The 27609-nt window shown below is 49.1% G+C and overlaps 1 protein-coding gene and 1 non-coding gene across 2 annotated transcripts; one reads left to right on the forward strand and one right to left on the reverse strand.

Annotated features, from left to right (window-relative positions):
* The first annotated feature begins 922 nt into the window (after nt 1–922).
* Nucleotides 923–27609, forward strand: NLRP12 (NLR family pyrin domain containing 12). The gene is made up of 10 exons (XM_053608109.1): nt 923–1316; nt 2973–3053; nt 6085–7768; nt 9450–9620; nt 11781–11951; nt 15348–15518; nt 19504–19674; nt 21429–21599; nt 23405–23575; nt 26729–27609. The coding sequence occupies exons 1-10, from the start codon at nt 1013–1015 to the stop codon at nt 26814–26816; spliced, it is 3183 nt and encodes a 1060-aa protein (XP_053464084.1). The 5' UTR covers nt 923–1012; the 3' UTR covers nt 26817–27609.
* LOC128597884 (U6 spliceosomal RNA) lies at nt 14922–15028 on the reverse strand. The gene has a single exon (XR_008383439.1). It is a non-coding gene; the product is annotated as a U6 spliceosomal RNA (small nuclear RNA).

Consider the following 27609-nt stretch of genomic DNA (forward strand, 5'->3'; position numbering starts at 1 on the left):
AATCACATCATTCTGTCCTCTGCTCTGCTTCCATCACCTTTTCTCCCTCTGTTACACTAACCTCCTTTTCTTGACCCCCTCTCTCTCTCTTTTAAAGATGGAGTCTTGCTCTTTCACCCAGGGGCCTGATCATAACTCCCTGTAGCCTTGAACCCCTGGGTTCAGGTAATCCTTCCACCATGGTGCTTCCTGAATAGCTAGGACTAGAGATATGCACCACTACATCCAGCTAATTTTTTAAATTTATTTTTTTCTAGAGTTGGGATCTTGCTATATTGCCCAGGCTGGTCTCAAACTCCTGGCCTCAAATGATTCTCCCACCTTGCCACCACTCTTGGCCCCTGTCTTCTCCCTTATAAGAACCCGTGTTGACATAGAGCCCACCCAGATGATCCAGGATGATCTCCCCACCTCAAGAGCCTTCCTTTAGTCATATCTGCAAAGTCACTTTTGCTACATAGGGTAACATATTGCAGGTTCTGGGGATTAGGATGTGAATATCTTTGGGGACCACTTATTCTGCTTACTTTAGAGTCCCTTTGTGGGGTATTCCACTTTTGTGACTGAGAGAAAATAGCAGAATAAGGCAGGGTCTGTAAGGCTGCTTTCTGGAAGAGACACAGCCACTGTTTTGATACTATGATCAACCGCAGTCACCAGTGAAACACAAAAAATAGAAGGAAGGATGAGAGAGTGGCCGTTTTTCAAGAGAACCCGGGAGAAAGAGCAGAAGTGAAATCTTTCTCATACGTCAGGTGGCTGAGATTTCTTAATTTCCCCCCACTTCCTCTTCTAGGAAGTGGACACCTACCGGCAAGCAGGGCAGGGTAGGAGGGCACTACAGAGTCAGGAGGCACCATTTCATCAAAAGGCCCTTCCTCTCTCACTTCTGCCACTGCCTGCAGCAGCCTCTCCTCCCCTCTGCCTGAGAATGACCCTGGGGTGGCCATGCTGAGATTGCCTCTTACCCTGGGTGTAGAAATATCCTAGTCTCCAGCTCCTCCTTCTTAGGATGCAAGGTGCTCCCATGCTTCGACCCACCGTCCGGGATGGCCTCTGCCGCCTGTCCACCTACTTGGAAGAACTTGAAGCCATGGAACTGAAGAAGTTCAAGTTGTACCTGGGCACCATGATGGAGCTCGGAGAGGACAAGATCCCTTGGGGACGAATGGAGACAGCTGGTCCCCTAGACATGGCCCAGCTGCTCACGGCCCATTTTGGGACCGAGGGGGCCTGGCTGCTGGCTCTCAGCATCTTTGATCGGATCAACAGGAAGGACCTGTGGGAGAGAGGACAGAGGGAGGACCGGGTGAGGGGTAAGGAGGCACTGGGCAGTCACAGCCACAATCAACCCATCCCTTTGCTTTTGAGAAAATCCCTGAGCCCGGGAGAACGTGGGATTCTAGCTGGGGTTCATTCATGCTGTCCTCTACCTGGAACACCCTGTCTCTGTCTTCCTTGTCTGGAAAATCCTTCTTTATCAGTCAGAACCTTCAAGGTGCTGCCTTCTCTGTGACTTCTCTACTCTTCTTCCCCACCCCGTCCTGTGCCCCACCATGACCATTCAGGCTGGCTGAGAAACCCCATAGCACTGTTACACTTCTTTCCTTTTTTTTTTTTTTAGACAGAGTCTCACTCTTTTGCCCTGGGTAGAGGGCTGTGGCATCATAGCTCACAGCAACCTCAGTCTCTTGGGTTCAAGCAATCCTCTCACCTCAGCCTCGCAAGTAGCTGGGACCTCAGGCACCCACTACTACACCCAGCTACTTTTTCTATTTTTAGTAGAGACGGGGTCTTGTTCTTGCTCAGGCTGGTCTCGAACTCCTGAGTTCAAGGGATCCTCGTGCCAGACACATGTTGTTTAATGTGAGAACTTTTTTGCTTATGTGTGTGGTTAGATGTCAGAAAAAAAATGGGCACAGACCTTTTTTTTTTCTAATCAGTTTTTGTTAGCGTTTGTGCATTTACTGTGTGGCCCAAGATGATCCTTTCAATGTGCAGCAGAGACAAAAGTTTAGATAGTCCTGGACTAAACCTTTGGATTCTTCAGGGAGGGACAAAAAAATGCAACAAGAGATGAGCCAGGATAGGCTCACTGGACTGGATTTTCTGCTCTGGGCTGGGGTAGCTATGACAAGGTCTATAAGTCTGTCCATGACATGGTCACAGCTGTGAATAAGAAATCCCTAGACAGTGGCTCACGCCTGTAATCCTAGCACTTTGGGAGACTGAGGCAGGTGGATTGCTCCAGCTCAGGAGTTTGAGACCAGCCTGAGCAAGAGCAAGACTGTTTCTCCTAAAAATAGAAAAAACCCTAGCCAGGCATCATGGCAGGTGCCTGTAGAGCTACTCAGGAGGCTGAGGCAGGAGGATAGCTTCAACTTGAGAGTTTTGAGGTTGTTATGAGTTATGATTCCACAGCACGCTACCCTGGGTGACAGAGGGAGACTCTCAAAAAAAATTGAGACACAACTTTCAACATCATTTGAAATTATATTAAGTGTTAATTGTTTTATGCGCTGAGATCCTCACACCATTAGACTATAAAATCCTTGGAGCAGGAACCTCGTGTCTTGTTTATTGCTGTGTACCCAGTGCCTGGAACCGTGGCTGGGTAACACTGGTGCCCAGTGTATGTGTACTCATTGAGTGGATGAGTGATAGACCAGACATAGCCGAGGACTGAAGGGGCAGGGAAGACTGACTCTGGCTGACTCAGAACTTCCTGGCTGAGGGAACTGACAGGATGGATGAAGGAAGGTGCCAGTCACCATGAGGGAGTCCCAGAAAGGAGAGTTCATTACGAGGAACAAGAGACAAAGTCGGTTTTCAGCAGCTTGCATGTGTGGTGACTGCTGAATATTCTGAGGTGTGGGTGGGCAGGGAATTCCGTAGGCATTGCGATGTAATAGTAATATTATTGAGTGCTAGCCGGATATATGTGGGCTGATTTTCCAAAATTTCTCTTTCAGATTCTCCACCTGGTAGCCTGACCTCACTTGGCACCCAGTCAACATGCCTTCTGGAAGTTTCTCCTGGCATTCCAAGAAAAGGTGAGGCATAAGCCCTATGCCCATTAGAATGTATGATGCTAGGGCAGCACCAGTGGCTCAGTGGGTAGGGCTCCGGCCCCACGTACCGAGGATAGTGGGTTCGAACCCAGCCCCAGCCAAACTGCAACAAAAAAAAAAAATATCTGGGTGTTGTGGCGGGTGCCTATAGTCCCAGCTACTCGGGAGGCTGAGGCAGGAGAATTGCCTAAGCCCAGGGGTTAGAAGTTGCTGTGAGCTGTGACACCATGGCACTCTACCGAGAGCGACAACATAAGACTGTCTCTAAAAAAAAAAAGTATGAAGCTACGTGGGACAGACGGTCCCACCAAGGTCAATCACCACCAAGGATATTTATTTAATAAGGAGGCTTAGGGTGAATGGGTATAGGATTTGTGGTATGGATGAATGACAACATCAAAGCCCCAACTTCTTCCTATGTTTCCTTTTTTTTTTTTCTCACTACGTTGCCCTTGATAGAGTGTCACAGCTCACAGCAACCTCAAACGCTTGGGCTTAAGAGACTCTCTTGCCTCAGCCTCCCAAGTAGCTGGGACTACAGGTGCCTGCCACAACGCCTGGCTATTTTTTGGTTGCAGTTGTCATTGTTGTTTAGCAGGCCCCTGGCCGGGCTCGAACCTGCCAGCCCCAGTGTATGTGGCCGGCACCCTACTCACTGAGCTACGGGCACCGAGCCTTCTTCCTGTGTTTCAGTTCAACCAGCCTGTGTGCACCAGCATTTCATCCTAACACTTGTCCCCTCTTGGCTGAAGGATGGCTACCAACCATTTCACACAACTGAGTCACCACCACGGATAAAAAGGGAGGCTGCAGGCTTTCTTCCTCAAGGGACTCAGAAGTCTCTGTCAAATGAGTAAAATCTTTCCAATAAACTTCTTCCCCCACAGCAGTCACACCTGTAGAATTCAGTCAGGACTGGGGCACATGTCTCTTCCCAGGCCAGTTGCTATTACAGGGGAATGAGATGATTTGTCACTGGTTTAGCAAAACCATAATCCCTCCCCTGGAGCTTGTGATGGGGTGGCAATCACCACTCGCTGGAACCTCAGGTCTGCATCCACTACCTGAACAGAACCAGAGCTGTGGGCAGGGAAGACGAGGTATGGTCTTTTGGGGAGAAGACAACACGGTCAATGACAGCATGAATCTTTCTGGCCATTTTTTCAAGGGCAGCACAAAGTGCACTGAATCTGGACTCCAGCCCCATGGAGGGCCCTAATCCCTTCTGCTAGAGACCCATCTTGTGTTCTCAGATGGGCCACTGTCCCTGGGTCTACGTCTTATTCCCCCGCCCCATGTGTAAAATGTACCTTCTCCACCTGCCTGCTCCCCTGATGTGTCTGGAAGCAGCAAATAAACTGATGACTACCACGCCAGAAGCTCTGAGCAGCTGTGTCCAATAGGAACAGGCCTGTAATCACAGCACTCTATTAAGCGCAGGTGGAGGGAGGATCTCTTGAGCTCATGAGTTCGAGCCTAAGCAAGCAAGAGCGAGACCATCCCCCACTTCTCCACTAAAAATAGAAAAACTAGCCAGGTGTTGTGGTGGGCACCAATAGTTCCAGCTATTTGGGAGGCTGAGGCAGGAGGATTGCTTGAAACCAGGAATTTGAGGTTGCTGTGAGCTAGGCTGATGCCACTGCACTCTAGCCAGGGTAACAGAGTGAGACTCCATCTCTTAAAAAAAAAAGAAAGAAAGAAAAGGAAGGAAGGCGCCTGTAGTCCCAGCTACTCGGGAGGCTGAGGCAGGAGAATCGCCTAAGCCCAGGAGTTGGAGGTTGCTGTGAGCTGTGTGAGGCCACAGCACTCTACCGAGGGTGATAAAGGAAGACCCTGTCGCTACCAAAAAAAAAAAAAAGAAAAAAAGAAAAGGAAGGAAGGAAGAAAGAAGAGCAAGAAAGAAAAAGAGAGAGAGAAAAGAAGGAAAAAAGAGAGAAAAATAAAGGAAGGAAAGGAGGGAGGGAGTAGAGGAGAGGAGGGTAGGAAGAAAAGAAAGGGAGGAAAAGAAAGGAAGGAAGGAAGGAAAGGAGGGAGGGAAAGATTTCACATTTCCAACCTAATGCCTATCTTCCACAGACCACTGTTTTTCTTTATTTGTTTTTTGGTTTTGTTTTTTTTTTTTTTAGACAGACCCTCAATATGTTGCCCTTGGTAGAGTGCTGTGGTGTCACAGCTCACAGCAACGTCAAACTCTTAGGCTTAAGCAATTCCCTTGTCTCAGCCTCCCAAGTAGCTGGGACCACAGGCGCCCACCACAACTCCCAGCCATTTTTTGGTTGTAGTTGTCATTGTTGTTTGTCAGGCCGGAGCTGGATTTGAACCCCCCAGCTCTGGTGTATGCGTCTGGCACCCTAGCTGTTGAGCCACAGGCACCGAGCCAGCCTGGCTATTTTTCTGTTGCAGTTGTCATTGCTGTTTAGCTGGCCCGGGCTGGGTTCGACCCTACCAGGCTCAGTGTATGTGGCCAGTGCCCTACTCACTGAGCTATAGGTGCCTCCCACAGACCACCCTTTGAGGAGCATACAGCACTGCATGTGAGAACAGGACCATGTTAATACCTCTCTGTCCCAAGAGAAAGGAAAAGCCAGGCCAGGCGTGGTGGCTTGCACTCCGGGAGGCCAAGGCTGGTGTTACCTGAACTCATGAGTTCCAGAGCAGCCTGAAGCTAGAGCAAGACCTCTCTTTCTAAAAATAGCCAGGTGTTGTGGCTGGGGCCAGTAGTCCCAGCTACTTGGGAGGCTTAGGCAAAAGAATTGCTTAAGCCTAATAGTTTGAGGTTACTGTGAGCGGTGAGGCCATGGCACTCTACCAAGGGCCACAAAAGTGAGACTGTCTCAAAAAGAGAGAAAGAAAGAGAAAGAGAAGAGAAAAACTTTACAGAGAAGGACCCAGGTTCTCAGGCTCCATCTAGAAAACTGTTCCAAGGATATTGCAGGACAAGTAGACACATGCTTAGCTTTAACTCATGAATTCATCCGTGATGTTGATCAGTCTTCCACTTCCTGTCCCTCAGGTCCCCAGGAGCTGTACCGGGCCCACGTGCGCAGGCAGTTCCGGTTGATGGAAGACCGCAACGCGCGCCTGGGAGAATGCGTCAACCTCAGCCACCGGTACACGCGGCTCCTCCTGGTAAAGGAACACTCCACTCCCATGTGGGCCCAGCAGAAACTTTTGGACGTAGGCTGGGGACACGCGAGAACCGTGGGACACCAAGCCAGCCCCATCCAGATGGAGACCCTCTTCGAGCCGGACGAGGAGCGCCCAGAGCCTCCGCGCACCGTGGTCTTGCAGGGAGCAGCGGGGATGGGGAAGTCCATGCTGGCGCACAAGGTGATGCTGGACTGGGCAGACGGGAAGCTCTTCCAGGGCCGCTTTGATTACGTCTTCTACATCAACTGCAGAGAGATGAACCAGAGCGCCACCCAGCAGAGCGCCTGGGACCTCCTCTGCAGCTGCTGGCCCGAGCCCGGCGCGCCCCTCCGGGAGCTGGTCCAGGCTCCCGAGCGCCTCCTATTCATCATTGACGGCTTCGACGAGCTCAAGCCTTCTTTCCACGACCCTCAGGGACCCTGGTGCCTCTGCTGGGAGGAAAAACGGCCCACGGAGCTTCTCCTTAGCAGCCTGATCCGGAAGAAGCTGCTCCCGGAGCTGTCTCTGCTCATCACCACGCGGCCCACGGCCTTGCAGAAGCTCCACCGCTTGCTCCAGCACCCCAGGCATGTGGAGATCCTGGGCTTCTCCGAGGCAGAAAGGAAGGAGTATTTCCACAAGTATTTCTACAACGCCGAGCAGGCGAGCCAGGTCTTCAACTTCGTGAGGGACAACGAGCCCCTCTTCACCATGTGTTTTGTCCCCTTGGTGTGCTGGGTGGTTTGCACCTGCCTGAAGCAGCAACTGGAGGGCGGGGGGCTCTTAAGACAGACATCCAGGACCACCACTGCAGTGTACATGCTCTACCTTCTGAGTCTGATGCAACCAGCCCCCGGCACCCCATCCCTCCGAGGGCTGTGCTCCTTGGCCGCAGATGGCCTCTGGAATCAGAAAATCCTATTTGAGGAGCAGTACCTCTGGAAACATGGCCTGGATGTCACCGATGTCTCAGCCTTCCTCAATATGAACATCTTCCAGAAGGATATCAACTGTGAAAAGTACTACAGCTTCATCCACCTGAGTTTCCAGGAATTCTTTGCAGCCATGTACTACGTCCTGGATGGTGGGGAGCATGGGGTGGGCCCAGAACCCAGCCTGATCAGGCTGTTGGCTGAATACGGGTTTTCAGAAAAGAGCTTCTTGGCACTCACTGTCCGCTTCCTGTTTGGCCTCCTGAACGAGGAGACAAGAAGCTACCTGGAGAAGAATCTCTGCTGGAAGGTCTCACCTCACATCAAGGTGGCACTCCTGGACTGGATCCAAAGCAAAGCCCAGAGCGAGGGCTCCACCCTGCAGCAGGGCTCCTTGGAGTTGTTCAGCTGTTTGTATGAGATCCAGGAGGAGGAATTTATCCAACGGGCCCTGAGCCACTTCCAAGTGGTGGTGGTCAGTAACATCGCTTCCAAGATGGATCACATGGTTTCCTCGTTTTGTGTGAAGAACTGCAGGAGTGCCCTGGTGCTACACCTGCACGGGGACACCTACAGCACTGACGAAGACCCTGGGGTGAGGTGGATGCCGGGGACCCAGGCGCCAGCAGAGCAGTCGTAAGTCCTCTCTGGGGATGGCTTTCCAAACTTTTAACCAGAGTTTCTCAAGTGGGGGTGATTTTGCCCTTTCTCCCCAAGACACATTTGGCAGTATCTGGAGATATTTTTTGGCTGCCACAGCTGGGAGCAGGGCCATTGTTACCAACACCAAGTGGGTAGAGGCCTATGTTCTGCAAAACATCCTATAGTGACAGGACTGTCCCCACAACAGAGAATGACACTCTCTGGGATTAAATTGGGATTTATGTTAAGGAGAATTAGGTTAACCAACAAACATTATTAAGTGGGCCAGGTGCAGTGGATTATACCTGTATCCTAGCATTCTGGCAGGCAGAAGTGGGAGAATCTCTCAAGCTCAGGGGATCCAGACCAGCCTGAGCAAGAGCAAGACCCATCTCTACTAAAAATAGGAAAACTAGCCAGATGTTGTGATGAGCACCTGTAGTTCCAGCTACTGAGGAGGCTGAAGCAGGAGGATCACTTGAACCCAGGAGTTTGAGGTTGCTTGAGCTATGGTGATGCCACAGCACTCTAGCCTGGATGACAGAGTGAGATTCTGTCTCAAAAAAAAAAAAAAAAATTAGGGCGGCACCTGTGGCTCAAAGGGGTAGGGCACCGGCCCCATATGCCTGAGGTGGCAGGTTCAAACCCAGCCCTGGCCAAAAACTGCAAAAAAAATAAAAATTAAAAAGGAAAGATATGCAGTCTTGCTGAAGCCTATTAAAAATAAGTAAATAGGGCGGCGCCTGTGGCTCAGTCGGTAAGGCGCCGGCCCCATATACCGAGGGTGGCGGGTTCAAACCCGGCCCCGGCCAAACTGCAACCAAAAAATAGCCGGGCATTGTGGCGGGCCCCTGTAGTCCCAGCTACTCGGGAGGCTAAGGCAGGATAATCGCCTAAGCCCAGGAGTTGGAGGTTGCTGTGAGCTGTGTGACGCCATGGCACTCTACCGAGGGCAATAAAGTGAGACTCTGTCTCTACAAAAAAAAAAAAAACAAAAACAAAAAAAAATAAGTAAATAAGTGGGCGGTGTCTGTGGCTCAGTGAGTAGGGTGCTGGCCCCATATACTGAGGTGGGCGGGTTCAAATCCGGCCTAGCCAAACTGCAACAACAAAAATAACCGGGCGTTGTGGCGGGCACCTACACTATAGTCTCAAGCTACTCAGGAGGCTGAGGCAAGAGAATCTCCTAAGCCCAAGAGCTGGAGGTTGCTGTAAGCTGTGACGCCACAGCACTCTACCGAGGGTGACAAAGTGACACTCTGTCTCTTCAAAAAAAAGTAAAATAAAGATAATGAAATGCATTGTAAATTATGAAGTGACATACAAATCCCAAACGTATTTTTTTTTTTTTTTTTATTGAGACAGTCTCACTCTGTGAGTGCCATGGTATCATAACTCCTGGGCTCCTTGATCCTCTTGCCTCACCCTCCAGAGTAGCTGGGACTATAGGTACCCACCACGAACCCGGCTAGTTTTTCTATTTTTTTTTTTTTTAGTAGAGATGGGGTCTCCCTCTTGCTCAGGCTGGTATCGACCTCCTGCACTCAAGCAATTCACTGGCCTTGGCCTCCAAGAGTGCTAGGATTACAGGTGTGAGCCATTGCGCCCAGTCTAAATATAATTACTGTATAGTAACCAGTAAAACTAGTCTCTGGCCTGTCTTTCCTTCACGCAGACCAGAGAGGAACGTTCTGCTCGATGTCTACAGTCAACACCTAGCTGCCGCCTTATGCACCAACCCTGATCTGGTAGAGCTGGGCTTGTACCGCAATGCCCTGGGAAGCCAAGGGGTGAAGCTGCTCTGCCAAGGCCTCAGACACCCCAGGTGCAGACTCCAGAACCTGAGGTGAGCCCTAGGAGGTTTGTGAATGTCTGTTGGCCCCTACCACTGCCCCTCATTGGGCTCAGTCACAAAGATGAGACTATATGAAACCAACCTACCATAGGATGGTTTCATATATATATATATATATTTTTTTTTTTTTTGTAGAGACAGAGTCTCACTTTTATGGCCTCGGTAGAGTGCCGTGGCCTCACACAGTTCACAGCAACCTCCAACTCCTGGGCTTAAGCGATTCTCTTGCCTCAGCCTCCCGAGTAGCTGGGACTACAGGCGCCCGCCACAACGCCCGGCTATTTTTTTTTTGGTTGCAGTTTGGCCGGGGCCGGGTTTGAACCCGCCACCCTCGATATATGGGGCTGGCGCCCTATGGACTGAGCCACAGGCGCCGCCCTCATATATATATATTTTTTTTAGTTAGAGTCTCACTTTGTTGCCCTCAATAGAGTGCTGTGGCATCAGAGCTCTCAGCAACCTCAAACTCTTGGGCTTAAGCAATTCTCTTGCCTCAGTCTCCCAAGTAGCTGGGACTACAGGCACCTGCCACAATGCCCAGCTGTTTCTTTCTTTTTTTTTTTTTTTGTAGAGACAGAGTCTCACTTTATGGCCCTCAGTAGAGTGCCATGGCATCATACAGCTCACAGCAACCTCCAACTCCTGGGCTTAAGCAATTCTCTTGCCTCAGCCTCCCGAGTAGCTGGGACTACAGGCGCCCACCACAACGCCCAGCTATTTTTTGGTTGCAGTTCAGCAGAGGCCGGGTTTGAACCCGCCACCCTCGGTATATGGGGCTGGCGCCTTACCGACTGAGCCACAGGCGCCGCCCCGAGCTGTTTCTTTTTAGAGACAGGATCTTGCTCTTGGTCAGGCTGGTCTCGAACTCATAAGCTCAGGCAATCCACCCGCCTCAGCCTCCCAAGGGCTGGGATTACAGGTGTGAACCACCACACCCGGCCAGGTTTCATGTTTTTGAGGCCTGTATAACAAAGTAGCACTGACTAAGTGGCTTCAACAGTAGAAATTTACTATCTCCAGTTCTGGGGCCTGAAAGTCCAAGATCAAGGCATGCATGGTTGGTTTCTTCTGCAGCCTCTGTCCTTGGTGGCTGGCAGATGGCCACCTTCTCTCTGGGTCTTCACAAGGCCATCTCTCTGTGCATGTCTACATTCAAATTTCTTCTTTTGATTAGTCATATTGAATTGGATCCCATCCTAATCTTCTCATTGTACCTTATCTATCCCTTTAAAGACCTTACCTCCACGGGTGTTGTGGTGGGTGCCTGTGGTCCCAGCTACTCGGGAGGCTGAGGCAAGAGAATCACCTAAGCCCAAGAGCTGGAGGTTGCTGTGAGCTGTGATGCCACAGCACTCTACCCAGGGCGACAAAGTGAGACTCTGTCTCTAAAAAAAAAAAAGACCTTACCTCCAGATATGGTCACATTCTAAGGTACTGAGGATTAAGACTTCAGCATATAGGGTGGCACCTGTGACTCAAAGGAGTAGGGTGCCGGCCCCATATGCCAGAGGTGGTGGGTTCAAGCCCAGCCCTGGCCAAAAACTGCAAAAAAAAAAAAAGCCTGTAAGCCCAGCACTCGTGGCCAGATCACTTCAGCTCATGAGTTTGAGGTTGCTGTGAACTGTGATTCCATGGCACTCAGGGCAACTGAGTGAGACTCTGTCTCAAAAAAAATAAAACTGCAACAAAATATTAGTCAGGCATTGTGGCGGGCGCCTGTAGTCCCAGCTACTCGGGAGGCTGAGGCAAGAGAATCGTCTAAGCCCAGGAGTCGGAGGTTGCTGTGAGCTGTGTGAGGCCACGGCACTCTACTGAGGGCGATAAAATGAGACTCTATCTCTACAAAAAAATAAATAAATAAAATGTATAATTAAATGATTTTTTAGTATATTTACATGTTCTGTGAATATCACTATTGTCTAATTCCACAATGTTTTTGTCACACCAGAAATAAACCCTAACCCATTTTAGATTCTCTCCCTTTCCCCTCCCATAGTCCTTTGCAACCCTAATCTCCTTTCTTGTATTTTAGAAAGAGGAAAAAATAGGTAGAGCCTAAAAGAGGGAGCAAGAGAAAGGTAAGGGGAAAAAAAATACACAAAACTGCAAAAAAGGAAGTGACCCTGCTCCTTGTCCTTTTTTCCATCCTAGGCTGAAGAGGTGCCAAGTCTCCAGCTCTGCCTGCCAGGACCTGGCAGCCGCTCTTACAGCCAGTAAGAATCTAATAAGGATGGATCTCAGCGGTAACAGCCTTGGACTTTCGGGCATGAAACTGCTCTGTAAGGGGCTGCAGCATCCCCAGTGCAGGCTGCAGATGGTCCAGTGAGTCTCATCCCCGGGAACAAGTTCTTAGTCTCTGTGATCTCTCCAGACAAGCTTGAAATAGCTCCAAATGCTGAGGATCCCCAAATCCCTACCTGTCAATCAGGGCTTACCCTGAAACCCATGGCCTTAGACCCTGCTCTGGATGCTGTGTACTTCAGAGGGGCCACATTCCCACCCGGAACCTACACCATCTTTGCTGACTCTGTCCTGACCCTTCCAGGCTCCCTGATCAAAACGCTTTCCTTGTGCTGTCTCCTCCTGCAGGGCCACTCCTACCCTGCTCCTCTGTATGATACTTACTCAGCCTTGGAGAACCAACTTGGATGCTCCCCCAGAGCCTCCTCAGCTGCACACCCTGTGTCCCAAAGCTGAGTTAGGTGACACCTCCATAATGGTGGATTAATAAACAGCAGCTCATGTTCAAGTGCCCAGCCCCATTCTACCTCCTCCATGTTTAGCAAATTATTTGATTGCTTGAGCCCAAGAGATTGAGGTTGCTGTGAGCTATGATGATGCCATGGCACTCTACCTAGGGCAACAGAGTGAGACCCTGTCTCCAAAAAAAAAAAAGAAAAAGAAAGGCTCAGCACCCGTAGCTCAGTAGTTAGGGCACCAACCACATGCACCGGGGCTAGTGGGTTTGAGCCCAGCCAAGGCCTGCTAAACAATAATGACAACAATAACAACAACAACAAAAATAGCCAGGCATTGTAGCAGGCGCCTGTAGTCCCAGCTACTTGGGAGGCTGAGGCAAGAGAATCAAGAAGCACTTAAGCCCAAGAGTTTGAGGTTGCTGTGAACTGTGACACCATGGTACTTTACCAAGGGCGACAAAGTGAGACTCTGTAAAAAAAACAAACCTAACATATGATAATCTGATAAAAGCTTGCTTGAGACCAGGCACAGTGGCTTATCCTGGTAATCTTAGCACTCTTGGAGGCCAAGGCAGTTGGATTGCGTGATCCCAGGAATTTGAGGTTGCTGTGAGGTATGACACCACAGCACTCTACCCAGGGTAACTGAGTGAGATTCTGACTCAAAAAAAAAGCCTTGAAGTCTCAGGATAATGGAAACAGGTACAAATGCAGTATTTGAATTTTGAACTACTGCATTATACTGACTTGATGGTACCATGCTAGATTTTATGTTATTATTTATTTATTATTGTTTTTCTTTCTTTCTTTTTTTTTTTTGAGACAGTCTCACTTTGTCACCCTGGTTAGAATACCATGGGGTCATAGCTCACAGCAACCTCAAACTCTTGGGCTCAAGAGATTCTCTTGCCTGAGACCCCAAGTAGCTGGGAATACAGGTGCCCACCATAATGCCAGCTGTTTTTTAGAGACAGGGTCTCACTCTTGCTAGGCTGATCTTGCACTCCTGAGCTCAAGTGATCCACCCGCCTCGGCCTCCTAGAGTGCAGGTATTACAGGTGTGAGCCCCATTCTACACTTTTTTTTTTTTAATTGAGACAGAGTGTCACTTTGTTGCCCTTGGTAGAGTGCCATGGCATCATAGCTTACAGCAACCTCAAACTCTTGGGCTCAAGCGATTCTTTTGCCACAATGCCCAGCTATTTTTTTTTTTGCAGTTTTTTTTGGCCAGGGCCGGGTTTGAACCCACCACCTCCAGTATTGGGGCCGGTGCCCTACTCCTTTGAGCCATAGGTGCCACCCATTGTTTTTGTTTTTGTTTTGTTTTTTAGCAGGCCCGGGCCAGGTTCAAACCCACCAGCCCTGGTGCATGTGGCCTGCACCCTAACCACTGAGCTATGGGCACCCAGCCCCATTCTACATTTTTTTTTTTTTTTTTGGCCGGGGCTAGGTTTGAACCTGCCACCTCCGGCATATGGGACCGGCGCCCTACTCCTTGAGCCACAGGTGCCGCCCCCCATTCTACATTTTAAGTGCTTGATTTTTTTGTGTGAGATAGTCTTACTATGTCACCCTCAGTAGAGTGCTATGGCATCACAGCTCACAGCAACCTGAAACTCTTAGGCTTAAGTGATTCTCTTGCCTCAGCCTCCCAAGTAGCTGGGAGTATAGGAACCCATCACAACGCCCGGCTATTTTTGTTGTTGTTGTTGTTGTTGTTGTTGTTGGTAGTTGTCATTGTTGTTTAGCAGGCCTGGGCTGGGTTCAAACTGGCCAGCTCTGGTGTATGTGGCTGACGCCCTAGCCACTGAGCCATAGGCACTGAACCAAGTGCTTGATTTTTGTTGTTTGTTGTTGAGACAGAGTCCCAGCCTCGAGCCATGGCTCAAGCCTGTAATCCTAGCACTTTGGGATGCAGAGGCCGGTGGATTGCCTGAGCTCACAGGTTCAAAACCAGCCTGAGCCAGGATAAAACTTTGTCTCTAAAAACAGCCAGGTGGGCTTGACACCTGTAGCTCAGCAGCTAGGGCGCAAGCCACATATACCAGAGCTGGTGGGTTTGAAACCAGCCGGGGCATGCCAAACAACAATGACAACTACCGGGTGTTGTGGCAAGCACATATAGTCCCAGCTACTTGGGAGGCTGAGGCAAGAAAATCACTTAAGCCCAAGAGTTTCAGGTTGCTATGAGCTGTGACGTCATAGCACTGTACCGAGGGTGATATAGCAAGACTCTGTCTCAAAAAAATAATAATAAAAATAGCCAGGTGTCGCGGCAGGCGCATGTAGTCTCGGCTTCTTGGGAGGCTGAGGCAAGAGAATCACTTGCGCCTAAGAGTTTGAGGTTGCTGTGAGCTGTGACACCAGGGCACTGTACCGAAGTCAACAACAGGAGACTGTGTCTAAAAAAAAAAAAAAAACAAAAAACAGACAGAGTCCCACCCTATGTCCTGAGCAGAGTACAATGAGGTCATAGCTCACAGCAACCTCAGACTCTAGCTGTGGGCATCCTGCTGCCACAGCCTCCAGAGCGGCTGGGATTATAGGTCCTGGCCATGGTGCCCAGCTGTTTTTTTTTTTTGTTTGTTTGTTTTTTAATGTGGAATGCTTCACTAATTTGCATGTCATCCTTGGGCAGGGGCCATGCTACTCTCTTCTGTATGGTTCCAATTTTAGTATATGTGCTGCCAAAGTGAGCATGGTTTTTCATCTTTTTAATGAGTTGGGATCTCTCTCCCCCAGACAAGTCTTAATCTCCTGAGCTCAAGCAATTCTCCCACCTCAGCCTCCCACAATGCTGGGATTATAGGGGTGAGCCGCTGTGCCCAGCTAATTGCTTGATTTTAATTATTTGTCTTATTAGACAGATTGCTCCTTGCTGCCAAATGACCAAATCGTGTTCATGTCTGTAGCTTTAGTGACGTGAAGTTTTCTGTTGGGTATTAAACAGGCCAAGCCATGAGAAATAAGGACACAGAAAAGCAGACGGCACCTGCTTCAATATGTCTTTCCTCCCAAGGTTGAGGAAGTGTCAACTGGAGTCTGCAGCTTGTCAGGAGATCGCTTCTGCACTCAGCACCAACCAACATCTGGTAGAGCTGGACCTGACAGGGAACGCTCTGGAGGACTCTGGCCTGAGGTGGCTGTGTCAGGGCTTGAGGCATCCAGTCTGCAGACTGAAGACCTTGTGGTGAGTTCTTCACAGGCCCAACTTAAACGGCAAGTCTCTTCATATTGAATGATAATATTAAAATTCATCTAGTATTTATTTGTATGCCAGTAATTAGACATGCATTATTCACAATAGCAAAAAGGTAGAAACCCATTGCCCACCAATATATGTTTGAATAAATAAAACTGGGTGGGGGGGGTGGCGCTTGTGGCTCAGTGAGTAAGGCGCCAGTCCCATATGCCGGAGATGGCAGGTTCAAACCCAGCCCCGGCCAAAAAAAAAAAAAAAAACCACACACACACAAAAAAAAACTCCATCTCGTCCAATTAAAATTTAAAAAAAAAACTGGGTGGGGGGAGAGGGCCGGAGCCTGTGGCTCAGTGCGTAGGGCACCGGACTCATATTCCAAGGGTGGCGGTTCGAACTCAGCCCAGCCAGCCAAAATAGCAGTGATAACTGCAACCAAAAAATAGCCGGGCATTGTGGCAGGTGCCTATAGTCGCAGCTACTTGGGAAGCTGAGGCAAGAGAATTGCTTAAGCCCAAAAGTTGGTTGCTGTGAGCTATAATGCTATGGCACTCTACCAAGGGTGACAAAGTGAGACTTTGTCTCAAAAAAAAAAAAACCACTGGGGTATCAGTGCCCATAGCTCAATGGTTAGAGCTCCACATACACTGGAGCTGGCGGGTTCAAACCTGGCCCGGGCCTGCTAAACAACAATGACAACTACAACTAAAAAATAGCTGGGCATTGTGGCCAGCGCCTGTAGTCCCAGCTACTTGGGAGGCTGAGGCAAGAGAATCGCTTACGCCCAGGAATTTGAGGTTGTGTGAGCTGTGACGCCATGACACTCTACCTAGAGCAACAGTTTGAGACTGTCTCAAAAAATAAATAAGCAAGGAAGGAAGAGAAGGAAAAGAAGGAAGAGAAGGAAAGAAAAGAAAGAAAGAAAACTGGCTCAGCACCTGTACCTCAAGTGGCTAAGGTGCCAGCCATGGACCAGAGCTAGTGTGTTCAAATCCCGCCTGGGCCTGCCAAACAACAACGACAACTACAATTAAAAAATAGCCGGACGTTGTGGCAGGCACCTGTAGTCCCAGCTATGTGGGAGGCTGAGGCAAGAGAATCACTTGAGCCCAGGAGTTGGAGGTTGCTGTGAGCTGTGACACCATGGCACTCTACCCAGGGCAATGGCTTGAGACACTGCCTCAAAAATAAATAAATAAATAAAACTGGGGCCAGTCATGGTGGCTCACGCCTATAATCCTAGCACTCTGGGAGGCCAAGACAGGAGGATCACTTGGACTCAGGAGTTCAAGACCAGCCCGAGCAAGAACAAAACCCTGTCTCCAAAAATACCTGGGCATTGTGGTGGACACATGTAATCCAAGGTACTTGGGAGGCTGAGGCCAGTGGATCTCTTGAGCCCAAGAGTTTGAAGTTGCTGTGAGCTATGACATCACAGCACTCTACAACAGTGACAAACTCACCATCTCAAAAATAAATGAATAAATAAAAAATAAAATACCATTTGTATACGATGGAATATTATTCAACCTTTAAAAGGAAGGAAATTCTAATGCATGCTATAACATGGATAAACCTGGGAGATGTTATGTTAAGTGAAATAAGCCAGACATAAAAAACAGATTGCCGGTGGCACCTGTGGCTCAAAGGAGTAGGGTGCCGGCTCCATATACTGGAGGTGCCAGGTTCAAACCTGGCCCTGGCCAAAAACTGCAAAAAAAAAAAATCCAGATTGTGGCTGGATGCTGTGCCTCATTCCTGTAATCCTAGCACTCTGAGAATCCAAGGCGGGAGAGGATCTCTTGAGCTCAGGAATTTGAGACCTGCCTAAGCAAAACAAGACCCCTTCTCTTAAAAATAGAAAGATTAAAAAATTAAAAAATAAAATAGAAAAATTAGGTGGGCACCTATAGTTCCAGCTATTCAGGAAACTGAGGTGGGAGGGTCACATGAGCCCAGAAGTTTGAGGTTGCTGTGAGCTAGGCTGAGGCCAAGGCGCTGTAGCCTGAGCAACAGAGTAAGACTGTGTCTCAAAAAAAAAAAAAAAAAACCCAGGGGTGGCACCTGTGGCTCAAAGGGGTAGGGGGCTGGCCCCATATGCAGGAGATGGTGGGTTCAAACCCAGCCCCCAGCCAAAAACTGCAAAAAAACCCCCCAGAAAACCCAGGGCAGTGCCTGTGGCTCAGTGAGTAAGGCACCAGCCCCATATGCTGAGGGTGGCGGGTTTGAACCCACCCCTGGCCAAACTGCAACAAAAAAAAAACCAGGCGTTGTGGCAGGTGCCTGCAGTCCCAGCTACTCAGGAGGCTGAGGCAAGAGAATCACCTAAGCCCAAGAGCTGGAGGTTGCGGTGAGCTGTGACGCCACAGCACTCTACCAAGGGTGACAAAGTGAGACTCTGTCTCTAAAAAAAGAACAAAAACTCTACTTACAATTGTTTGGGATATAGCTCTAGAAGTGGAATTGCTGGATCATATCTACAGTAATTCTATTTTTTTTAATTTTTTAAGAACTGGATATACTGTTTTTCATAGCAGCTACAACATTTTATATTCCAACCAATGGTGCATAGGGTTCCAATTTCTCCACATCTTCATCAACACTTGTTATTATCTGATTATTGTTTTTGTTTTGTTTTTTTTTTTTGAGACAGTCTCACCATGTCACCCTCAGTAGAGAGCTGTGGCATCACAGCTCACAGCAACCTCCAACTCTTGGACTTAAGTGATTCTCTTGCCTCAGACTCCCAAGTAGCTAGGACTACAGGTGCCTGCCACACACCCGGCTATTTTTGTTGTTGTTGTTGTAATTGTCATTGTTGTTTGGCAGGCCCAGGCTGGGTTCAAACCTGCCAGCTCTGGTGTTATGTGGCTGGCACCCTACCCTCTGAGCTACAGGCACCGAGCCTTATTTTGTTTTGTTAAGACAAAGTCTGTTGTACTGCAGTGAAATAATCATAACTTATTGTAGCTTTGAGCTCCTGGGCTCAAGCAATCCTCCCACCTCAGCCTCCAGAGCAGCTGGGACTACAGGCTCGTAACCATGCTGGCTAAAATTTTTTTTTTTTTTTTTTTTTTTTGTTGTAGAGACAGAGTTTCACTTCACTGCCCTCGGTAGAGTGCCGTGGCATCACACAGCTCACAGCAACCTCCAACTCCTGGGCCTAGGCGATTCTCCTGCCTCAGCCTCCCGAGCAGCTGGAACCACAGGCGCCCGCCACAACGCCCGGCCATTTTTTGTTGCAGTTTGGCTGGGGCTGGGCTTGAACCCGCCACCCTCAGTATATGGGGCCGGCGCCCTGCTCACTGAGCTGCTAAATTTTTTTTTTTTTTTTTTGTAGATGGAGTCTTGCTATTTTACCCAGGCTGGTCTCAAACTCCCATCCTCAAATGGTGCTTCTACCTCAGCCTCCCAAAGTACTGGTATTTAACAGGAGTGAGCCACTACCTCTGGCCTGGTTTTTTTGTTATCATTTTTTTGTTTTTGTTTTTGAGATAGAGTCTCAACCTGTCCCCCAGAGTAGAGTGCCATGGCATCATAGTTCACAGCAACCTCAAACTCTTGGGCTCAAGCAATCTTCTTGACTCAGATTTTCTATTTTTGGTAGAGACGGAGATCTCGCTTTCTCGGGCTGGTCTCAAACTCGTGAGCTCAAGCAATCCACCCACCTCAGCCTCCCAGAGTGTGGCTGTTTGTTTTTTTTAATAGCACCCATCCTAATGGGTGTGAGGCAGTGTCTCATTGTGGCTTTCATTTGTATCACCCTAACAATTAGTGATTTTGAGCATTTTTTCATATGTTTCTTGGCCATTTATATGCCTTCTATGAAAAAATATCTATTCAAAGTATTTCCATTTTTTCATTGGATTGTTTATCTGAAAATACATTACTTTTTAGATCAGAGATGAGGGGATAACATTAGCATCATGTAGAAAACACTCCGTACTATTTGTTGAGGAGGGTGGATTTTGTGTAGGTTAAAGATTTGCCATCTCACTGCTGCTGCCTGTGAAGATCTGGCCTTGACCCTGAGTGTGAACCAGAACCTGATGGAGCTGGACCTTAGTCTGAATGAGCTGGGGGACTCCGGGGTGCAGCTGCTGTGTGAGGGGCTCAGGCTGCCCACGTGCAAACTCCAAACCCTACGGTGAGTCCTGTTTTGCTTGCCACTCTAGGGGTCCAAATCCATAATCCCTGCACTCAGCTGTGCTGCTTCTCCTCTTCTCCTCAACTCTAGCTACACCAGCCTCCTTTTAAAAATGTTTCTGCCACAGGGCCCTTGCAGGAGCTACTATTGCTTCCAGAAATCTCCTTCTGCTCTGCTGTACCCTTTTGCCCCAGAGAAGGTCAGTTCTCCTCTAGGACTTAGAACAAATGCCACTTCCCATGGACACCCCCCTTAACCCCTAGATAAGGCCTGAATTCCTAGTTTTTTTATTTTTTTTGTAGAGACAGAGTCTCACTTCATGGCCCTCGGTAGAGTGCCGTGGCCTCACACAGCTCACAGCAACCTCCAACTCCTGGGCTTAAACGATTCTCTTGCCTCAGCCTCCCGAGTAGCTGGGACTACAGGCGCCCGCCACAATGCCCGGCTATTTTTTGGGTGCAGTTTGGCCGGGGCCGGGTTTGAACCCGCCACCCTCGGTATATGGGGCCGGCACCCTACCGACTGAGCCACAGGCACCGCCCTATAAATGGATTGATAAACTGTTTTTTATATATACCATGGAATACCATTCATGCCTTTATTTATTTATTTTTGTGGTTTTTGGCCAGGGCTGGGTTTGAACCCGCCACCTCTGGCATATGGGACCAGCGCCCTAGCCCTTTGAGCCACAGGCGCCAGCCATCATCCCTTTAAAAAGTTGGAAATTTTGCATCCTTTGTTGCATTTATTTATTTATTTATTTTGGGACAGAGTTTCTCTCCATAGCCCTGAGTAGAGTGCCCTGGCATCATCACAGCTCACAGCAACCTCAAATACTTAGGCTCAACAGATTCTCTTGCCTCAGCCTCCTGAGTAGCTGGGACTACAGGCGCCCACCTAGTTTTTCTATTTTTAGTAGAGAGGGGGTCTCATTGTTGCTTAGGCTGGTCTTCACATTCCTGAGCTCAGGCAATCCACCCTCCTCAGCCTCAGGTGCTAGGATTACAGGTGGGAGCCACTGAGCCCAGTTGTTTGGGGGGTTTTTTGGTTTTTTTTTGAGACACGGTCTCACCTTGTCACCCTCAGTAGAGTGCACACTTCATAGCTCACAGAATCCTCAAACTCTCGGGTTTAAGTAATCCTCTTGCCTTGGCCTCCCAAGTAGCTAGAACTATAGGCGCTCATCACACACCCAGCTATTTTTTAGAGATGGGGTGTTGCTCTGGCTCAGGCTGGCCTAGAACCTGTGAGCTCAGGCAATCCACCTGCCTCAGCCTCCCAAGTGCTGGAATTACAGGTGTGAATCACTGTGTGCCTAGCCTCAGCTTTTTTTTTTTTTTAATAATTAAAAAAAATTGCCTATAATCACAGCACTCACATAGTGAGACTGTCTCAAAAAAAATATATATATATACCTTTTTTTTTTCATTTTTACCTTGTGTTTTTATTTTGAAGTTAAATAGTTCACAAAAACAAAACTTCCTTTTTTTTCCTTTTTAATACCAGCCTCTTGCAATATTCCAGAGGCTGGTCTCCAACTCCTGGACTCGAGGGATCCTCCTTTGTTGTTTATTCCTTTCCTCTTGTCTCCGCCTGCTTCTGTCTTTCTCTTTCTGTCTCTTAAGGGTAGAAATTGTGGCTGTATGCTTGTGCTATGCGGGCTTAGCATGGGGCTTGGTGGCTAAGCCCCCCCAGGAGGTGTCAGCAGAGGAATGAACCCCGCTCCTCTGGGTACACACCGCTGCTTTTTGCAGGTTGGGCATCTGCCGGCTGGGCTCCGCAGCCTGCAGGGCACTCTCTGACGTGCTCCAAGCCAACCCCCATCTCCGGGAGCTGGACCTGAGTTTCAACGACCTGGGGGACTGGGGTCTGTGGCTGCTGAGCCAAGGGATTGGACACTCCACCTGCAAGCTGCAAAAACTGTGGTGAGTGTCTAAGGCAAAGAGGGTGGCTGCGGGTTTTTTTCCTCCTTTGTTTTTCCATTTAAAGACTGCCCCGCCCCCACTTTGGAAGATCCAAGCAGACTGGGAGTCTCTGTACATATTTTGTTTCAAGGGGCTGCCTGACTCAAAACTAAAACAAAAATTTGGGGCGGCGCCTATGGCTCACAGGAGTAGGGCACTGGCCCCATATGCCGGAGGTGGCGGGTTCGAACTTGGCCCCGGCCAGAAACTGCAAAAAAAAAAAAAATTAATTAAAATTAAAAAAAAAAATGTTTTTTGAGACAATCTCATTTTGTCACCCTCGGTAGAGTGCCCTGGCGTCATAGCTCACATACCTCAAACTCTTGGGCTCAAGCGATTCTCTTAGTCTCCCAAGTAGCTGGGACTATAGGCACCGGCCATAACACCTAGCTATTTTTAGAGACGAGGTCTCCCTCTGGCTCAGGCTGGTCTCAAACCTGTGAGCTCAGGCAATCCACCTTCCTCAGCCTCCCAGAGTGCTGGGATTACAGGCATGTACAGGCAACCTGGCCCAAAATAGTTTTTTTCTTATTTTTAGAGACAGAGTCTCACTTTGTCACCCTCAGTAGAGTGCCGTGGCGTCACAGCTCACAGCAACCTCCAACTCTTGGGCTTAGGTGATTTTCTTGCCTCAGCCTCCCGAGTAACTGGGACTACGGGTGCTGGCCACAACACCCAGCTATTTTTTTTTCTTTTGGTCGCAGCCATCATTGTTGTTTGGCGGGCCGAGCTGGATTCAAACCTGCCAGCTCAGGTGTATGTGGCGGGGGCCTTACCTGCTTGAGCCACAGGTGCCAACCTAGTTTTTCTATTTTTTTTTTTTTTTTAATTTGGCCGTGGCTGGGTTTGAACCCGCCACCTCCGACATATGGGACCGGCGCCCTACCCGCTGAGCCACAGGTGCCGCCCTAGTTTTTCTATTTTTAATAGAGACAGGGTCTTGCTCTTGCTCAGGCTGGTCTTGGACTGCTGAGCTCCAGCCTTAGCCCCCAGAGTGTTAGGATTACAGGTGTGAGCCACCATGCCTGACAATTCTTACTTTTATGTAACAGCAGAGAACATAGGAAACAGTCACAATAGGAGACAAAATAGAAATCAAACAGGGGAGGGGTGCAAAAAAAAAAGAAGAAGAAGAAATCAGAGAGAATCTGGCACACTGCTGAGAGTGGCAGCCTAATCCATACTGGCTTCTAAAAATAAAAGGAGCATTTACTGATTACTGACTATGTGACTGGAAGAGTCACATAGCCTTCAGGCATTACTCTACCTAGTTGTTCCAAGCCTTCATTTCCATTGTCTTCCACACCGGTGGATATGTTGCCTTCATTATGAGACAGGCTAACCAGTTTAGCTGCAAGATCGCTGCAAGATCCCTGCAGGTCTTGACTACTGTTTCCAGATCGGGTACAGTAGCTCACGCCTATAATACACTCTGGGAGGCTGAGATGGGAAGATTGCTTAAGATCAGGAGTTCAAGACAAGTCTGAGCAAAAGAAAGACCCCTGTCTCTACTAAAAAGAAAAAAAGAAACGAGCCACGTATGGCAGGTGCCTGTAGTCCCGACTACAAAGGAGGCTGAGGCAAGAGGATTTCTTGAGCCCAGGAGTTTGAGGTTGCTGTGAGCTATGATGACTCTGTCATCTGGGGTAACAAAGTAAGACTCTGTTTCAAAGAGAAAAAAAAAAACCTTCAACCCACCTGCTTGGAGATGAGGCTTTCCCAAAGTAGTGCCTGATGTTATTCTAACTGGTCCTTCTCTTCAATAGGCTGGACAGCTGTGGCCTCACAGCTAAAGCTTGCAGGGATCTTTATTCCACCCTGGGGATCAACCAGACCCTGACTGAGCTTTATCTGACCAACAATGCCCTGGGGGACTCAGGTGTCCGGCTACTGTGCAAGCGTCTGAGCCATCCCAGCTGCAAACTCCGAGTCCTCTGGTGAGAGATGATTCCCTTTTTTTTTTTTTTTTTTTTGTGATTTTTGGCCGGGGCTGGGTTTGAACCTGCCACCTCCAGCATATGGGGCCAGTGCCTTACCCCTTTGAGCCACAGGCACCGCCCGAGAGATGATTCCTGATTCTCACTAAAGGAGGCAAGATGGTTAGAGCATAGGGGTAAAAAATTGAGACTCACTGCTCAGCGCCTGTGGCTTAAGCAGCTAAGGCACCAGCCACATATACCTGAGCTGGCAGGCTGGAATCCAGCCCAGGCTCGCCAAACAACAATGACGACTGCAACCAAAAAATAGCCGGGTGTTGTGGCGGGCGCCTGTAGTCCCAGCTACTTGGGAGACAGAGGCAGGAGACTTGCTTGAGCCCAGGAGTTGGAGATTGCTGTGAGCTGGGATACCATAGCACTCTACCCAGGGCAACAGCTTGAGGCTCTGTCTCAAAAAAAAAAAAAAATTGAGACTCACAGCTAGGATGGAAAAATAATCTAGAAAATGTGGAAATATTTCATTTATCCACTAATGTATGCAATTGTGCAGTATACAGACAGGTTTTACCTTACCTCTGGGAGAAATACTTACCATTTACTGGCTGTGTGACTTTGGATAATTTATTTTCTCATTTGTCAGCTGGAGCCATTGTAGCTTAGTGAGAATCTGGAATTCTGCCTGGGTTCTACACCTGTGATCTTAGCACTCAAGGAGGCTAAGGCAAGAGGATCACTTGAGTTCAGGAGTTGGAGACCAGCCTGAGCAAGAGTGAGAAGCCCTCTCTACCAAATGTAGAAAAACTAGCCAGGTGTTGGGGCAGGTGCCTGTAGTCCCAGCTACTTGGGAGGCTGAGGCAGGAGGATCACTTGAACCCAGGAGTTTGAGGTTGCTGTGAACTATGATGGTGACACTGCCCTCTAGCATGGCTGACAGGGTGATACCCCCAGAAAAGTATATAACTTAATTTTTAAAATAAATAAAGGGAGCTGGGTGCAGTGGCTCAAGCCTGTAGTCCTAGCATTCTAGGAGGCCAAGGCAGGTGGATTGCTTGCGCTCAGGAGTTCCAGACCAGCCTGATTAAGAGTGAGACCCTGGGTGGCGCCTGTGGCTCAGTCGGTAAGGCGCCGGCCCCATATACCGAGGGTGGCGGGTTCAAACCCAGCCCCGGCCAAACTGCAACCAAAAAATAGCCAGGCATTGTGGCAGGCGCCTGTAGTCCCAGCTGCTCGGGAGGCTGAGGCAAGAGAATCGCGTAAGCCCAGGAGTTGGAGGTTGCTGTGAGCTGTGTGAGGCCATGGCACTCTACCGAGGGCCATGAAGTGAGACTCTGTCTCTACAAAACAAACAAAAAAAAAGAGTAAGACCCTGTCTATACCAAAAATGGGGCCTGATGGCACATGCCTGTAGTCCCAGTTACCAGGGAGGCTGAAGCAAGAGGATCGATCACTTGAACCTAGGAGTTTGAGGTTGTTGTGAGCTATGACAACACCACAGCACTCTACCCAGGTTGTCAGAGTGAGACTCTGTCTCCAAAAAATAATAATAGGCCAAAGTGGCTCATGCCTATAATTCTAGCACTTGGGAGGCAGAAGCAGGTGGATTGTCTGAACTCATGGGGTCGAGACCAGCCAGAGCCATAGTGAAACCTCGTCTCTAAAAATAGCCAGGCACTGGGTGGCACCTGTGGCTCAGTTGGTAAGGCGCCGGCCCCATATACCAAGGGTGGGCGGGTTCAAACCCAGCCCCAGCTGAACTGCAACCAAAAAATAGCTGGGCGTTTTGGCGGGCACCTGTAGTCCCAGCTACTTGGGAGGCTGAGAAGAGAATTGCTTAAGCCCAGGAGTTGGAGGTTGCTGTGAGCTGTGTGATGCCACGGCACTCTACTGAGGGTCATAGAGTGAGACTCTGTCTCTACAAAAAAAAAATAGCCAGACACTGTGGCGGGCACCTGTAGTCCCAGCTACTCAGAAGGCTGAGGCAATTTAAAATTGCCGGAGGCCAAGAGTTTGAGGTTGCTGTGAACTATGACGCCATAGCACTCTACTGAGGGCAACAAAGTGAGACTCTGTCTCAAAATAATAAAAATATAATAGTAATAAAATTTAGGGTGGTGCCTGTGGCTCAGTGAGTAGGGTGCCAGCCCCATATACCGAGGGTGGCGGGTTCAAACCCAACCCCAGCAGAACTGCAACCAAAAAATAGCCGGGCGTTGTGGCAGGTGCCTGTAGTCCCAGCTGCTCTGGAGGCTGAGGCAAGAGAATCGCGGAAGCCCAAGAGCTGGAGGTTGCTGTGAGTCCTGTGACATCATGGCACTCTACCGAGGGCGGTACAGTGCGACTCTGTCTCTACGAACAAACAAACAAAAAAAAAATTAATAAAATTAAAAAAAAATTTTTTTGTTTGAGACAGAGCCTCAAGCTATCGCCCTGGGTAGAGTGCTATGGCATCACAGCTCACAGCAACCTCTGACTCCTGGGCTTAAGCAATTCTCTTGCCTCAGCCTCCCAAGTAGCTGGGATTACAGGCATCCGCCACAACGCTCAGCTATTTTTTTGGTTTTTAGTTGTCATTGTTGTTTGGCAGGCCTGGGCTGGATTGAAACCCACCAGCTCTGGTGTATGTGGCTGGTGCCTTAGCCGCTTGAGCTATAGGCACTGAGACAAAATAAATATTTTTCAAAAAACTCAGGTTAGGGACTGAATTTTGTTGTTTTGAGACAGAGCCTCAGTTGTCGCCCTGGGTAGAGTGCCGTGGCATCACAGCTCGCAGCAACCTCCAAATCCTGGGCTTAAGCAATTCTCTTGCCTCAGCCTCATAAGTAGCTGGGACTATAGGCACAGCACATCTGGTTATTTTTAGGTACAGGGGTCTCCCTCTTACTGAGGCTGATCTAGAACCCATGAGCTCAGGCAATGCACCTGCCTCTGCCTCCCAGAGTGCTAGGATTACAGGTGTGAGCCACCGAGCCAGCCAGGAACTGAATATTGTGTGTAGTATACAGTCAGCCTGTTTCATAGAAGGGTTGGATTGGTATATTTGCAGACAATGGAATTACTTTATCAGAGACAAAGGGACAATATATAACTTAAGATTTATTCATTGGATTCCACAATGGTTCACTGGAATAGCATTTTCCTCTCTGCTGTCCTCAGGTTGTTTGGAATGGACCTGAACAAGGTGACCCACAGTAGGCTGGCAGCACTTCGATTAACAAAACCTTACTTAGACATTGGCTGCTGAGAGGCCCTGCCGGCTCATGTCTCCCAGAAGTCGGGACAGGGGAAGATGGGAGTCATCTATCTTCACCACACAACGTAAGGATCTGGCGCTTTAATTCCTCAAGAGACAAATGCATCTGCAGATCTGCTGGGAATCGAAGTAACCAGTGTCTGATGCAGCTTTCGTTTTGATGATGCTGGTGCACCCGGAGAGCTCAGGGCAAGGCGTGACGACTGGGAGAGGCTTGAAGGCCGGTGACCGGAGAGCTAGGACTACTGCAGAGCAGGGGCTTTCCGAGGAGGGCAATCCCGCCCCTCAGAAACAGTTGGGTTGGCAGCATAGGAAGGAGTTTTATCGTGGGCCGAGCACCGCTGCCATCTAGCGGAAATAGGAAGGAACTGCGTCTCAACGACCTGCTAGGCGCAGATAGATCTCCAAAGCATTTGGCCCCAAATGGCATTCGTGTCCAAATCGAGGAAACTGTCCTCAAAGAGGTTAATTTTGCAAGATACTAAGGGCACTGCACATTTGGGAAGAACCTGGGTGCAAGTCAACCCTTAGAACACTCGTTGGCTTGGCGCCTGTGCACAGTGGTTACGGGCATGGGCCACATACACCAAGGCTGGCAAGTTGGAACCCAGCCCAGGCCGGCTAAGCAACAATGACAACTGCAATAGAAAAATAACCGGGCATTGTGGTGGGTGCCTGTAGTCCCAGCTACTTAAGAAGCTGAGGCAATGGACGGTGCCTGTGGCTCAAGGAGTAGGGCGCCCATCCCATATGCCGGAGGTGGCAGGTTCAAATCTAGCCCCGG

This window comes from Nycticebus coucang, chromosome 10, assembly GCF_027406575.1.
Source record: "Nycticebus coucang isolate mNycCou1 chromosome 10, mNycCou1.pri, whole genome shotgun sequence".
NCBI lineage: Eukaryota > Metazoa > Chordata > Mammalia > Primates > Lorisidae > Nycticebus > Nycticebus coucang.

What these genes read in the sequence shown, in the direction of transcription:
- NLRP12 (XM_053608109.1), top strand. Translation starts at nt 1,013, where the DNA reads ATGCAAGGTGCTCCCATGCTTCGACCCACCGTCCGGGATGGCCTCTGC. An exon ending in CAGGCGCCAGCAGAGCAGTC is followed by an intron (nt 7,769 to 9,449) that starts GTAAGTCCTCTC and finishes TCCTTCACGCAG; the next exon opens with ACCAGAGAGGAACGTTCTGC. An exon ending in TGCAAACTCCGAGTCCTCTG is followed by an intron (nt 23,576 to 26,728) that starts GTGAGAGATGAT and finishes TGCTGTCCTCAG; the next exon opens with GTTGTTTGGAATGGACCTGA.